The 17,104-nt window shown below is 36.2% G+C and overlaps 1 protein-coding gene across 3 annotated transcripts in view; it reads left to right on the top strand.

The window, feature by feature from the left end:
* The window catches only part of LOC150100998 (uncharacterized), a 402,791-nt gene that overhangs the window by 60,758 nt on the left and 324,929 nt on the right, over positions 1–17,104 (top strand). For all 3 annotated transcript variants that reach the window (XM_090402275.1, XM_090402273.1, XM_090402276.1), the window contains exon 2: positions 14,616–14,686. In XM_090402275.1, coding sequence (XP_090258401.1) covers positions 14,683–14,686 — 4 coding nt within the window. In that variant the 5' untranslated portion in view covers positions 14,616–14,682. The remainder of the gene's footprint in view (positions 1–14,615; positions 14,687–17,104) is intronic.

Raw genomic sequence — 17,104 nt, 5'->3', positions numbered from 1 at the left:
ATGTTAATGATATCAGGATTAGTTTAACTGGTGATATGCAACTGTTTGCAAGTGATGCAAAATTGGGGAGAGCAATGCAGAGTCAAGAAGATGTTATGGCCTTTCATTAGGACTTGAATGGATTGTATCAATGGACAGATAAGTGGAAATGTCAGTTCAGTGTTGCACAATGTAAGGTTTTTGAAATTTGGTAAGCAATGACGGTATTCAAAGTATACACACTTGGTGGGAAAACTTTAAATGAGGTAGATCAAATGAGAGATCTTGCAGTGGTGGTAGACAGTGACCCATAATTCAGGTAGCACATTGCACAAGTTGTGAAGTCATCACATCAGATAATGGCAATGATATGGAGGACCTTGATGTGCAGAAATAAAGAGGTTATGATACAAGTGTATAAGACCTTGTATCATAACCTCTTGACAGGGCTCATATGTATTATTGCGTGTAGATTTGGTCACCAGGTTTTCATGGTGAAGAGGATGTTAGAAAGGGTCCAGAGAAGTATGTGGAGTATGAAGACAGATTGTAAGAATGTAATTTGCAAAGCCTCGTGAACAGGAGGAGGATGGGGGATATGATTGAGACATATAAGTTGGTCATGGACTATTATCAGGTAACATGGAAGAAATTTTTCATAGAATGGGAGAGTAGGAAGTAGAACAAGAGGCCATCCCTAAAAACTGTATAAGGAGTGAGGAGCAGTTTTTTTGCCTGAAGAGTGTATATCTGGTGAGTGGAATACGCTGCCTGAGTGTGTTGTGAAGTGGATACAGTGGATCAGTTTAAGGCACCATTGGATGAGCTTTGTGTGTGATCGTGTGTATCTCACACTAACTCCATGAAGGTGAGATGTTAATAATCATCATCACAATGATAATAATAACTTAATTTCCTTAAATTATGATAAAATTACACTTGATATTTTGATCTTTATGTCAAGGTCGTCATTAGGAATACATACACACAAACACTAGGGCTGGATTTATGCATAAGCTAGACGAGATACAGCTTAGGCATCTGCGTTAGTATGTTAACCTAAAATTTACTTGGTGTTGGGGGGGGGGGGGACTCTTAAAAGTTATAGCTTAGGATCCACAAAAATCTTAAATCCATCCCAATATACTCGAACAAGCTTCATCAGAGAACACTGTAGTAAACCCAGCATTACTGCTGTGGTCATCTGTTGATCCTAGCCTGACCTCTGGAAAAGAAAGAAGAAAAGTTAAAAAATTAATTAATGAGAAATAATTAAATACATAAATAAGATGATCTTACATCATTTGTTAGTGGGTAAGGTCTAATTCTCTATAGTTCTTATTTTTAAGTTCTTTTTATTGTGTGGGAACCACTGGTTAAATATTGATCTGTATTTCTATTCTTCCTGGTTTTTTGTGTTTGGAGTGTTTTGGAGTTCTTAGCATGGACTACAGTCCAGTCCTTTTCCTTAGATGCTACGTGGGTTGGCAGTTTTGTCTTTCTAAATACAAGTTTTTTATTTTATCTTTATTTTTTTAGATTTATGGCTAAGGTAACTAAGACAATGAGGCCAGTGTATTGTCTGTGAATTGCCTGTATTCTTCTGGCTGGTTTGCCTGTTTCGTGCAATGAAAAATTCAAGTTTCCAGGAAGTGAAAAACCTGCTGCCTGTGTATGAGACCGACTAACTCATCTTCAGTTAAAAGTGCTGATAAAGGTTCTTTGTGTCCTTGCCAGGATTTGAACCCAGGTTTTTCCAACCAAAGGGCATCGCCAAAACCAACTAAGTTATATAGGCACATTTGTAAGAGAGGAAATTTGGACTAGATTATGGTCTGTGTTACTCAGAGGAGAGCTGACCTCTGCTATATATTTGGAAGGAGAACTGGTTAGAAAAAGATCCTGTTTTGTGAATAGGGAAGTTTATCTAGAATTCTCATTGGTAAATGAACAATTTGCATTAGATCATTGCTTACAGCAGATACATAGCATTGTTTGCAACTTGTGTTGTGGAATTAGAAAAATGGAATGAGTTGGAGGTTGTTGGCATTAAATTCATCTTGGCAAAGTTTGGGTAATTAGACTACAGACACTCAAGTTTTTCAGAAATAGGAAGCAAAGCAATTAGTGATTTATCTGAGTTTGAAGAGCAGGAAATGCCGTAGATGAATGTTAGTGAATTCGATACCATTCTTCAGAGGCACTGTTATTGCCTTTATGGCACACAGGATTATACAGAGTAGTATTAGGAGTATAAAGATTAGTGGTTGTTACAGTTGAAATTGGAGCTCAGGCATGGATGTCTGCAAATAATGATGCATGTCATTTGCAGTTGTTTTTATGCTGGAATGTTAGTGAAGTGGGTGTTAAAATCTTTTAGCATGATTTTTTTTTTAGGGTTTGTAAAGTTTAGTTGAAAACTTACAAACTGTTTTGGACTGCCTACCAAGTAGAGAGACACTTTACATCTTAGGGGACTTAAATGCAAAAGCGGGAAAGAGTATGCGAGTCAGGCCGGAGTGTGGCATGTTTGGTCAGGGTGATATCCGTGGTGAAAGACTGTTGGAATTTGCCAATGCTAACAGATTAGTTATTACCAATACCTGCTTCCAGAAACATTCACAACAGACCTATACTTGGACATCTAACATTGATAGGTCAAGGCACCAGGTTGATTACATCCTGGCTCTCCAGGTGGAAGACAAGCATCTCTGATGTGCATACTTGTCCTGGAGCAGATTGTGGTAGAGACTATCAGCTAGTAAGAGTCAAAGTAAGACTAAGACTCCGAAAACTTCCAGATCAGGTACATCCCACTAGATTGGATGTTAGAGTAATTCCTAGTGGATTCACAGAAGAAACATCAACTCGGTTAGATGATTTTTTGGAGACCAATGAGGAGAACTCACCAGAAATGCTTTGAGAAGGAGTTAAGTGATAATACAGGATACAGCGAAGTAATTGGCAATACGCATTTTTGAGGTGTACATTCAAAATGCACATAAATTTTATAACATTATTACTGGAAATGCAATGACTGCGTTAAAATTTAGAGATCAGTTTATCTCAGTTTTTGTTGGAATGGATGAGCTTACAGCATCAGAGAATATCAGGAGGAATCGGGATTTTCATTATTTGGAAATTTTACCACCAACAGAAAAAAAGAATCGCCCAACAAATCCATGCTGTGTGTGTACATGAAACAAACAACGAAGCGAAACATGTTATTATTGTCCTATTTGCCAGGAAAAACCACCATTGTGCGTGGAAAATTGTTTTAAAATGTTATCATTCTTAATTTGAATAAATTGTTTATTTATTTTATTTTTTATTTTTTTTATTGATTTTATTAGTTTTAAATTGATTTGCAAATTACGTGTGTTATTATTATTATTATTTGACACTTCCAGGGAGTCCACCGACTCATCGAAGGAGAGTGTGCCAACAGCATCGAATGATTGGTTCCCTTCCGACTACTAACCGCGCTCAAACTTGCTTAACTGAGCCATTAGTAGCTCTACCAATTGACCAACGATTAACTCGCGCTTGGCATTTGAGGTTGGTAATCGGCATACGAGTGTATTCATAATTGGCTTCTGAGGCACATATATAATATACTATATTTTAGTTGAAATTATTTCCCCTTCTACCAAGCCCCCAGACGTGCTCTCCGCTTTATTCAGAATCCAAGGGTCCAAATTAAGGTAATTATACTAAGGGTTAACACGTGTTTGGCATAGGAGGTCGGTAAATCAACATACGAGTATACTTATAGTTGGTTTGTGAAGCTCATATACAAACTACGAGTATACTCGTAGTTGGCAGTGAACGTGTTAATTAATTTAGTTAATTTTTATTAATAATTGATCATTAATTATTAATTAAACATAAACATCGTTAAATTAATTTGTGCTGATTTTCATTGACATATCCCGTTCTGATCACCAAAAATTTATATTATTATTATAAGTACTCACGAGTGAATGCAGACTTTTTCTCCTGTGTGCTGGTGGTTTTTCCTTCCTTTTGTACATCCTGGAGATTGCTTTGTAGGCTGGTGGTGATTGACTCGCTATCTGTTGCGTCACACCTTCAATAAGAGATCTCTTAATACCAAAATTAAACCAATCCCTTGTCTCTTAATCATATTAAAATTTAAATCTACTGCCTATTACTTTTAAAAAATCACGGCACTATGGTATTCGAAACTTTCGAATACCATATTTTCGAAATATGGTATTCAAAATTTTCGAATTTCCATATTTCGAAATATGGAAATAAATATTAGAAACTTTCACCCTACAATACGAACTAGCGAAGAAAGTATTCAGTATTACTAGATTTGAGAATCGGATACAGACTACCTTGATTCTTCAATTTTAATGGAAAAATTTTCTTTATACTTCCTTGCTGATTGGTCACTAACATTTGCAACACAAATGTAATTTCCTTCAGTTTTGAGAACAGAGGATACACCGCCCATTGTTATAATCTGCTTGCAGGCAATTTTTATGACCGGTCATGAACGGTATTCCCTTTCCCAAATCTTGAAAAGTTTCGATGTGTGAAAATTAACGATAATTCATGAATACTTCCACATTTAAAAATACAGCTTGGTCACTAGCATTTCCTACACAGATGTTATTAGGCGTTCTGGATCTGAGCTTTTCGACATATTCACAAATATTATTCTCACTATAAAATATTTATTCATGAAAAATGCTTAGAAAACTAAAATGACAAATTCCAGGAGAACTTCTCGTGGAACACAGTTTGGGAAACCCTAGCCTAGAGACTGGAAGAAGTCTGTTTTCATACCACCACATAAAAAAGGTGATATGAAGGCGTGCAAGAATTATAGAACTATTAGTTTAATTTCTCATGCAAGCGAAATTTTATTGAGATCATGCTAAATAGGATTGAGGTCAAAGTTGAGGCAGAGATGCCTGAGGAACAAGCAGATTTTAGGAAAGGTAAAGGCACCAGAGATCAGATCCTTTGCCTTAGAGCAGTGGTCGATATCGACCCCCAGGGGTCGATATAACATTGTTAGGGGTCGATTGGGGATCGATAGAAAAATATAAGACATCATTGTACGGGTAATATTTAATTCGGTTAACTTGGATTATCTCCATCCTGAATGACAGTGCAATTAAGAGTGAATCATAGGAACTGTGACGTGAATAAGACCTGTAAGATGGAGCGAGGTCATGAAAATAGTTACGGAGGCCAATGAAGTCGGCCAAAATTACGTATTTACCAATAAACAGATGTCTGTGGTTCCTGCCGGGTCGGTGTGGTGGGAGCGAGATGGCAACATGTGCGCAGTTGCTTATTTACTTATACTTACACGTATTCAATCCCAGTCTCATTTTTGCCATCGACATAAAAGTGAGCGTTAATGTTCTAAAATTCATCAACATACATATTATAATTCTATCGTTATTCATTCATGAACTAAACTTCTCTATGTTAAAGAATTGAGAAGGGCTGGTAGTAATACCAGTGATATTACTAGTGATAGTAGTAGTAATAGTAATATAATAATATATACTATATTATACATACAATAAACACTGTAACTATAAAATAAACAATCTAAAAACTCACATAAGTGTCTTTTTCATTTGTCCTATTATAATTACATAATAGTAAAATAGAGGGGGTTGATAAAACATCAAGAAACCTCTTGAAGGGGTCGACGGTCAAAGAAGTTTGGCGACCCCTGCCTTAGACAGATCATAGAAAAATATAAAGAATTCAGACTCCCTCTGGTAATGTGTTTCTTAAACTACTCTGATGCTTTTTACTGTGTTGAGCATGTGAACAGGGGTGAATGCTGGTCTTGAAATTCATGCTTGTTCTTGTTATCATTCAGGAAGTGAGAGGTGTGATTGAAGTCTGATTAGCGGAATAATGAATTGCTGACCATTTAAAACTATATATTTAGAAATTTATGTACATTTATTTTTTTTCTTTAGCTACTTGAATACAAATTCTACCCTACGGTTCTTCTTTATGAACGGGTCAATAACATTGTCATAAAAAGTTGGTTGTAACTTAATTTTCCCAAGCAACATGCACATTTGGGTGGCTGAAGCTCACTGGCTAGAGCTACTTTGACTGCGTATGGCCTGTGTTTAAGATGACGTGAAGGGAGTGGAAATGGCTATATGCACGCATGAAATCACAGTGCTGCAGCGAGAACTTGGAAGCTCTGACAACCGAGCAAGCCAAGATAGCTTTGACTAGACGAGTAAGCATTGGCCTTCGATACACAATGCAAAGCTCAATTATTGCCGTGCAAGTTTAAGACATCTTCTGTCTACAAAAAATAAAAGCCTAAATGGAATACTTATAAATGCATGCATTTATTAACAAAAAAAATTACTTCTTTCTCAATCAATGAGCTTGCGCAGCAAGCATTGAGAATTCGCCCCTGCATGTGAAACTGTGGGAAGTAATGAAAGAATGGGTTTTCCTCAACACACTATCAGGTTGATAGCCAACTTGTATAGGGAGCAAGAAGCCACGGTAAGAACAGGTGTTGTATTGACTGACTGGCTTCAAGTTGGAAAAGGAGTTAGGCAAGGATGTTTACTATATATGTGGAAGACATCATGCATGAAGCATTGGATGAGCTCAGGACTGGAATTAGGATAGGAGGTAGATTGATTGGTAATCTGAGGTATGCCGATGATACAGTACTCCTTTCTAATGACATGGAAGAACTAGGACTAATTCTTCACAAAGTTAACAAGATCAGTAATAACAGAGGACTTCAACTCAATCCTAGCAAGACAAAGATTACGGTTCTCAAAGGAAACACAAACAGAGAAGCGCTTGAGAAACAAGTGTACCTTAATGGAGAAAGAATTGAGGAAGTCAGCAAGTTTGAGTAGAATCCATTATTAATGTGAAGAATTGCTGTTCAGAAGATGTCAGAAAAAGGAATGGCTAAAACAACATCGGAGACCTGTCTAAAATCTGGAAGGATAGCTCTATCTCCATGGGAACAAAGTTGAGGATTTTGTATGCAATTGTTTTCCCAACAGGGACTTATGGATGTGAGACTTGGAACCTAAAGAAGTCAGATAAGAAATGGATATCTGCTTTTGAGATGTGGTGTTACAGAAGGCTGTTGAGGATATCATATACAAATGAATGGGTGTTAAAAAAGATCAGTAGAACTTTAAGGCTCCTTAAAGATATTGACAGAAGAAAGTTAAAATATTTTGGACACATAGAAAGGATGGAAGAGTGACTTCTCAGAACAGTAATAGAAGGTAAAGTTCCTGGAAAAAAAGGAAGGGGTAGACAATCAATGAGATGGATGGATGGTGTGTGTGGAGTGACTGATCCTCAGAGAGTTGAGGATGCCAGAAAAGCAAACAACAGGACTACATGGCAAAGCCTGGTGTGGCACATCACCGAGCATCGGAGTGACCATACAGCATCTGTGGATGCCTAATGAACATAGAGAGAGAGAGAAAGCTTAGTTTGGAAACCATAATGACATTAGGGTTATTGGAGCAGCTGCACTTGTCATATGTTTTAAAGGAAAATGGAGAAATGATGGATGGCAATTCATTTTCCACAGAAAGACTTGTAGAAAAGACAGCTAATATACAGACCATCTGTGTTAGGCAGTAGTTTTTTTAGAGGGGGTTTGATTCGATTTGATTTGATTATCTGGAGTATCCATTTTCTGCACAGCATCAGTAATTTTGTTTCCAGCACATGAAATGCAAAGATAAGTATGTTAGACTTTACTGGATATCTTTGTTGGATATAAAGTCTAGAAATTAGACATAATTGCTTGAGTAAAAATGGACATCTGGTATTTTGGAAGAATTACGGCTGATGTATATTTGCCAGGAAAGACTAAAGGTAGATTTCTTGTTTAACGATCTAGACCACTCAATTCAATTTCCCTTACCGAAGCTAAGAGAAAATGAATTGAGATTTTTTTTTTTTTTTTTTTTCTGCAAGAAAACTGGCAGACTGTGTTTTGGTAGCATTTGAAGACTGGAAGATCCCTTGTGGATCTAGAATGACAGAATCTATACTGATAGTCAGTCACTGATTAATTTGTGGGCATGCAGGTAGTGAAAATTGACTGTTTGTGAACTTCTTTATGGTTTTACACTGGTGTCCAAAAGCTAAGGAAGACTACATTTTTACCTGTATATGAAAAAATTTTCATGACTACAGCCAAATGTGGACTTGATTATTTATATTACTTGATAATTATATTACACAAAAAATGTGTTATAAATTTTGTACAAATTAAATTGCAATACATTTTTGGCAAAAGTTACAAATTTCTTAAGAATATAGCTAAGAAATTAATGTACAGGGCTTACAGAAAATTATACTTTCAGTATGAATATGTCCACCCCGAACTGCAATGCAACTCTCAGAGTTGTAATGTGCTTAGCACTAAGTGATTCAGGAGTTCTTGAGGCAAATTGTCCCTCTCCTCCTTCAGTGCAAGGATAAGGTCTTGTTTGTTTTCTGGAGGGAAATTTATACCAGCAATGCATCTCCCTATTTCATCCCAAACATGATCTATAGGGTTGAAATCCAGGGCATGTGCTGGCTACTCGATTCAGTTAATATCCTTGGTCTCCAGAAGTATCTCCATAAAATCCATAAAGATGAATTCTTTGGCTACAGCATCAAAGAACAGTGACATTGAAGAACTTCATTGCAATATCATTCTCCAGTCATCTTCCTTTTCCTGCACTTATAGCTCAGTGCGTCCATTAAGCATAATGCCTCCCCACACCATGACTCCAGCACCGCTGTATCTATCCCTTTCAAGAACATTCTCATGATGATAAGCAGTACCACTTTCACACCCAATCAAGTGTCATCTAGATTCAGAGGAAAGACTAAAATGACTCTCATCTGTAGAGAGTACATTAGCCTATTGGTGTCTTGTCCAGTATTTGTGGATGCAACACCACTGAAAACATGCTCTACAATGAGCTGTAGATAAAGGGATGCACACGACAGGCCTTTGGGCATAATAGGCCTACTTGTCGCAGATGTCTTACCACAATTTGTTGAGATTTCTGCATACCTGTGCTTGAATGGAGCCAACTTGCAAGCTGATCTTTTGTGGTGTGTTAATTACATTTTGCTGTTATAACTAAAAATCTATTTTCCTGCTCCATGATAGAGCAAGGGTGACCTCTTAGCAAACATCTGGAACATATTCCATTGAAACGCTGCCCAGAACTTCGATACAACACTTGTGACACTCCAAACACTGGCAATATCAGTAATTTTGCAGCGTTATTCAAGCTTTCTAATAATTCTTCCTCATGTGAAATCATCTAGATGATGTCTTTGAGACATTACGAAACATCCAATTTTGCAACTTTCTTTCTTCATGAAAAAGCTTCCTTCAAACACAATTCGTCTTTTATCCTGTTGAGTACTACTACATGACCCCTTTTGCACGCAGTTCAAAATTTTGAATGTGTACCTGCTTTCTGCTGGAAATCGTCAGTTATACAAATTGCCACAAGCTAATTCATCTGAATTTGCAGTTGTAATCTTCAGAAATAGTGTTGGTCCTTAGTTTTTGGACATATATTATAGTATTCAATTGGTTCACTGGTTTGATAATGGATTTTTGAATTGGCTTCAGAACAACAAGAATTTTGAGTACATTTAGTTTCAAGTTGGGAAGACTTCGTTATCGTGATAATTGACGATTCTTCTGTTTTTCTCTCAAAATAGCATGTAGTAAGTAAGAGGTGATTTCTTTCGTCATCCATTTGCTGAGGAGAGGAATGATATCAGGCAGTGTGCTTTGAATTTAGGTCATGTTAAAGTAGTAAGATTGATACAGTAATATTTCCCATGAAGGCGATAACCAAAGACCATCAGTTATCCACTTTATGGGAAATGTTATTGTATCAGTCTTATGTAAGGAACTTACATAAGATCCTTATTAGCATCTTATTTTTATTTTATTATATGTAGATTTTTAAAATTAGAGTTATTCTCATAGTCCTCGTCATAGTATCAGCAGAAAATCCTCCTCATGTTAGAAGATGATGATACAATGTGAAATGGGCCTCCTCTAATGGATCAAGTTTTCTCACACAAGACATAACTGCTCTCTACTTAAACCTCAGATACAGCTACATTTATGTTGTGAAGTGTTGTGAGAACATGCAGCCTTGTCATACTTGTTGCAGCAGGATGATAATTGTCCCTGGCTTGATTATGACAAGTTACTTTTGCTTTATTTTTTAAAAAAAGGAAAGACTTAGAAAGCAGGTTGTACCTTTTATGTATTGAACTTTTATATGTTAAGATTTTCATCATTTGTTTCTGGAAATTGTGATTGTACTTTTCACTTACCAGTTTCATGTAGCCGTAAGCATAAATAAATAAATTTACTAGTGTACCATTAACTGAAACCCTTGATTTGATGGTCTCATTTTTACCCAGACATTCAAATTAATCAAATTTATAGTACACATCTGCTAGTTCACATGAAAAATATGCAAACAACCAGATGAGACAGCAATGGATTTCTCCATTTCCTTCTTTTTAGCCAGTTTGTGCATAGAACACTTAGAGAACCAAGCACTTAACACAGCCACCCTGAAATCAGAGGTCTAACTGGATTGTGCAAATGATCTGTTAGCTATTTAGCCACATTGTCCAGACATATTAGATATATTTCTAATGGTGCCATATTACAGCTTTAGTTCTTTGCAGAGTTTTTTGCCAGTATTATTCCACAGGAAAGAAACAGATAGGATAGAATACTACTTTATTGACTACTCTACTAGTTTCATGAAAATTCTTGTTTCACATCATCATGAATAAACTAAAAAACAGGTAACATACATAATGAAAATATTTGAACAGGAATAACATTGGAAAGCACTTATCTGCTATGATGTTGTTTGCTGGTTTGGGGGGGGGGGGGAAGACATTTCTAGTCTGCCCTCTCTCTCCACAGAAGCCTACACAATGATTTCATTGTATGGTTTCACATAAGACCTCTTTCCACTGGACACCATAGATCTCTTTAAGCAGTGCATCAGTAGCACTGATGCAATGTTTAAATGATTCCAATCCAAAATTCTACTTTTTGAGGCAGTGTAGAACATAGCAATCTAGTTGGCTGAGTGGGCAGCATATTTTTCCACTCTCCGTCCATCAGGCTATGAACTTGAATTCTAGCATGGGTATTTGTAAACATCTATGGGTACTTTCCATTGCCCAATGTGAGACCATTATTCTACTTATTGGAGGTCTGAGGTGGTTTGAAAAAGTTAACTAATTTACTTCGGCATGAAACTCTTAGATTTCAATCTCCGAGTTTCGTATCCAGCTTTAAAATAATGAGGTTTATTATCCCCTTAACTTAATTTACGCCGCCAGAAAAATAGTGTCTTGGCTCTTTATCGTAGTAATAATAATATATGGGTACACCGGTCTGGCAATTCGTTAGTACGGGTATATGTAAGCCCGGTTCACTTAAACGTTGGTATTTCCAGGTCTACCTACTCACTGATGAGACCTCAATATAGGTCGAAACCAGTCTGGGTAGTGACCTCTCCTCATAATGTAAAACAGTAATACATCTCCTAGGAACTGCGTTTTACATTATCATAAAATATTAAGGTTAGTGATGGATCTTGCTCCACCTTTGCTCCGAGTTGCCCTAGTGTTGTACCACCCAGGTGTTGACTTATGCTTGGACTCGCTGATAGTTCTTCGGCATGAAACTCTTAGATTTCGATCTCAGAGTTTCGTGTCCGGCTTTAAAATATTATCAGGTTACGATGGGTGGGAGTTCACTTAAAGCATGCTGAAAATTACAAGACTAGTTTGACATCCAAAGTTTACTTCTGAAAGGAAGAAATAACAGCATCTCATGCATACTTAAATAGCACATTTTACTGCTAATCTCACCATTATTTCAGCTTAGGATGTTAGCCTATTGTTGTAATTTTCAGCATGCTTTAAGTGAACTCCCACCCATGTTCTCCTGGCCAGTTTGTCCCAGGTGATATGTGATAATAAAGTTCCAAGTGCTGTATGGTTTTGATTTAATAGTTATTAAATTAATTTTAAGAGCCTCCATAATTCAATTTATTTTGATGATACCCTTCGGTTGGAATGACCTATGTTTGAATCTAGTCTAGGATGCAGATAACCTTGATCAACTGAAGATGAGTTGCCAGTCTCATACAGAGGTGGTAAGATTTCCTCCTTCCCAGAAACTCAGTTTTTTCATCCCGCCAGGGACAAACTGGCCGGGAGAACACACGCAATTTATATACAAAGTATACTTATAGGATAGGGCTGACCACCTTTTTCTGGAAAATCATGGTTACAAAATCCAGAGATACCTTGGATGATTATGGATACTTAATGGCCCATTAAGAACCATAGAAGAAAATAATAAATTTAGTTTAATCCTTTATCCAAGTGTGAGCAAACAAAGTTTGCACCTGAAAATATCTTCAGGACTGAATATGGTGTTGTACTACCTTACTGGGGTAAGGTAGCACAACACCTACCTTAATCTAAATCCAGAGTAATTTAATAAAAAAAGGTGGCACACCTTTTGGCAACTCCTATAGGTAAAGATGACCTCGCTAGTGCTTCTGCCTGGTATCTCCACCACTGGGCCTGGCTCCCACTGAAAAAACCTCAATAAAGGTCGAAACTAGTCTGGGTAGTGGCCAGTCCCTTAATGCATAACATTATACATATCTGCAAGGAGATGTGTTTTGCATTATGGGAGATACTGGGATAGGAGTGATGTTAGCTTGTTCCACCTTTACTACGAGTTTCCCGGTGTTGTACTACCTTACCCCATTATGGTGTTGTGCAACCTTAGGTTGCACAACACCATATTCAGTCCTGAAGATATTTTCAGGTGCAAACTTTGTTTGCTCACACTTGGATAAAGGATTAAACTAAATTTATTATTGTCTAACCAAGTGAAAAATAAACTTTCAACCATAGAAGAAATTAATTTTAAACTTTTACTTGGTTTAAGTGCTGGATATATACAGTCATACCTGGAAGGTACGCGGTAGGTGGGACCAACAAAAAGCGCATAAGACGAATTCATGTAACTCTGGGTATAATATAATTTTGCATGTAATTTATATATACAAACATACAATTGGGACCAAAGGTTTACAAAACACCTATATTTTTTAAGATATAATCATAATTATAGTTTTTCATACATAAAAAAAAAGAAAGTTATTTCGATGTCAATGGTTTCTTAAAATCTAATGGATTCATCTGACGGCATAATGTCTTTTTCTTGTCATGTAAAATTTCTTCATAGTAAGCTAATGATTTTTTTATTCCTTGCCTTGTGGCTACAATTCATTCCTCGTTAGAATCTATGTCCTACAAAATCTGTAAACCTTTCTTTTATGATTGTTCTTACTGTGGATTCCTGTAGATCAAACTTCTTTTGTAGCTCACAAATTTTCATTCCGCCTTCAAAATCCTTAATGATGTTGAGTTTTGCTTCCAAAGTCAATGTTTTTCTTTTCTTGCTAGCTGTAGAAGAATCGGACTTGCTTCTTTTGGATGACATTATTATTTTTTATGTGATAAAATTTTTATCAAGAACATAACATTAAAGAATCGCAAGGTTTGTAGACTATAAAAATCATGTATGAATGGAAACTGCACTAACATGTCAGTGCTTGTTCACAGCATGTGCGACACTGGCGAATGCAGCCGGCGGTGGAAAGATAGTGGTGAGGCATGAAGTGGGACGGGAATATGTACATATAAGAAAACGCGTAACTCCAGATTCGCGTAAGTCGGGGTATGACTGTATATATATATATATATATAAATCAATGAGATGGATGGAGAGTGTGTGTGTGTGTGGAGTGACTGATCTTCAGAAAGTTGAAGCATCCAGAAAAGTATACAACAGGACTATGTGGCAAGGCCTGGTGTGGCACATCACCAAGCATTGGAGTTACCATACTACATCTGTGGATGCCCAGTGAACATATATGGATATTTTGGTTGAAGCATTTATGCCTATAGTCATGGGATGCAACTAAAAGTTCATTTTCTCTGCTCATATTTCAATAGAATTGAAAATGTTTTCATCAAGAAATATACACTGTGGAGAATTTGTCTGTAAACTAGTCTAAATTTACAGTCAAAATTAAAGGAGATAGTCACATTTTTGTGCATATACTTAAAAATTCTTGTATTGTAATCAGTTTGAATTCTTATTTTTAGAGGTACCTGTGGTATAGTATAATTATTAAAGGAACACTTAATAATAACTTAATTAACTAATAATAATTCAGTTTGAATGTGAAATGAATCTAGTTTTTTTAGTATCATTTTATATTGCTATGAAACATAATACTAGCTTATTTTTACTGATCATAACCCACTGTACTGATCTGATATTATTTACTTACATTTCATTTAAATATTTGATTGATTTTGAAAATTGATTTCCTTATGAATTAAATTTCCCATTGAATTTTTACCACATGAATGGCAGTAAAAATTGGAAAATTTTAATTGTTATATAGATGACTGAAAAAGAAATTCTTTTAATTTTGATGCCATGTTTAATTTTTAATTTTCAGTTGTGCCACCTGAACAACCATCTAGTGTTGCTTCATCACTGAATCGAGATTCATTTGCGATAGCAACATGGGTAAGTTTGAGGATTTGCATTTACATTTAATCTACACAATGTAGAGTAGCATAAATTATATGTTGCAGGAATCAGCCTTTTTTTTTTTTTTTTTTTTTTTTTTTTTTTAAGAGATGAAAAAACTGTGGTTGAATGACCTTAGCTAATTGTATATATCTTCTCTCAAACTGGATGTAGAAATATATAACATAATATTGAAGTGCCCATCACTAAGCAACTGATTTACTTTTTTGAAAGTTCATTACCAAGAATGGCTACTCTTGGAATTTGTTTTTGTGAAGGTCCTAATGGTGCTAAAGGTTTCATAAAGCCCATGTAAAATCATTGTTGATTTTAGCTTTGAGTTGGCTGAGACCTCATTAATTGTTAACAACGAAAGGGTTTTATTTGACCATTTCTGAAAATAAGTGAATCCTCAGGAAAAGTCAGTTTGGAGACTGTTGTTATAAAGTTATCCCTTAACATTTCAACTATTATATAAAGGTTTATCATATGGAGTAAATGGAAGGCACGTGAACACCATAAGGTAAAAGTATTTGCATTAACTAACCAAGCTGCTTTATCAGACAATTAGAATAATTAAACTAGATAGGAGAAGTGATTATTATTACTGTTAACACTGGGTGTTAATAATTTTTAAGTTATTTAGATCATAAAATGGTACAATTATTCTATTAAATTTCCCAGCATGCAAGCCAAAGGAAGTAAAAGGAAGAAAGATTTCAAAGATATTTTGCAAAACAGAAAGTAATCCAGGCTTTGCTTCAGATATTTTAATATTGGAAAATAAGTCAGACAGTAATTTACCTTTTCCTTGAAGTTTCAAATTAAGTTCATTAAGATAAAATGAGCTTGGCCCTTTAACACCAGTTAACTGTGGATAGTTTTACCTTTTTTTCATCATTAAAAATATATTTTTTAAATCTGAAATCAAAAAATCCTCTTAATACCGTACCTCCACTCACCAAATAGTAAATAACATCACTATATTATTTTTTGATATTTTCTAAAAAATAATAAATAAAATAAAATAAAAATTTGAATTCATCATGGGCCATTGGTCGGTTTCCATGAGATAAATATGTTAGCAACACTCTTAAATGAAAATTTTGTATCACAGTATCCCCCTCCACCCACCCACCCCAAAAAAAAATATGGGGCTAGGGTATATAGACTATGTCTTTGTCACGTGGCTGGCCCACTTGGCTCTTTCCAACTTTTTACAATTCCTGAACAATATCCATCCCTAAATTATCTTTACTATTGAAGAAGAAAAAGAAGGAACTTTTGTCTTCTTGGTTACTTTAGTTACAAAGCAACTCGATGGGTTCCTATTGTGCTCAGTCTCAGTCTATTGGAAGCCCAGACACACGCACACACACACACAGGCAGATAATTACATGCTTTTCATATCATCACCCTACCCATAAACGTGGGGATTTTCAGAACTTTAGTCTCCAGGGAAGAACAAATTTCATAATAACAGGCCAAACTCCTTAAAAACTACCCCCCCCCCCCTCCCCCAAGCTGGTCGAGCGGTTAGCATACCCACTCTCCAACCAACAGGTTTGAATCCTACCCTGGATGTTCGTGATTGTCTTTAGGTGGGATATCAGTTTCATTGCCCAGTGAGAGACCACTGCAGGTTTGAATTGGAGGCCTGAAGTGACCTGAAAAAGTTCCATGTCTGTCTCTAGAGCAGAGTTTCCAGACTGTGTAAAAAAATAAATCAAAAATACAATATATATGTTGCTCTCACTCACAAAAGGCTATTTGCAAACCTATAGTACATTTAGTACCATGGGCAGGCTAAGGATTTTTTTTTTCTATTTTTTATCTATTATATATGGAAAGGATCTGAGAGGAACTGTGCATTTATTTGCTGATGATGCAAAGTTGGGTAGAGCAATAGTGAATGCACGTGATGTCAAAATTTTGCAGGATGATTTGGATAGATTGGCAGTCTGGGCTAATGAGAATGGATGTCAATTTAATGTAACGAAGTGTAAGGTTATGCATTTTGGGGTGAAAAAATTAGCAACAGTATATCACATTGGTGGAACTGAACTCCGGAAAGTTGACAAAGCCAGAGATTTGGGTTTGTTGGTGGATGTGGAGTTGAAGTTTAGAGGGACACATAGCAAAAGTAGCTAAATCAGCTCATCAGATCACTTGGTTACTGAAGAATACTTTGATGAGCAAAGATAAGCAAGTTATTGTTCCTCTTTATCGAGCCTACTGTGCCCAGATCTGGGCCCCTGGGTTTCTTCTTGATGGGGAGGAGGTAGAGAGGATCCAGAGTCGAGTTACCAAGATGATAGCTGGTCTATGGAATGAACCTTACAAGAACAGGTTGAAGATCTGTGGGTTACAGAAATTGGTTGATAGGCAGAAAAGGGGTGATATGATTGAGATATT

The sequence above is a fragment of the Typopeltis vanoorti genome, chromosome 12 (assembly GCF_054136105.1).
Source record: "Typopeltis vanoorti isolate ZY-2024b chromosome 12, IOZ_Tvanoo_1.0, whole genome shotgun sequence".
Classification (NCBI taxonomy): Eukaryota; Metazoa; Arthropoda; class Arachnida; order Uropygi; family Thelyphonidae; genus Typopeltis; species Typopeltis vanoorti.
This window is presented reverse-complemented; position numbering and strand designations above follow the sequence as displayed.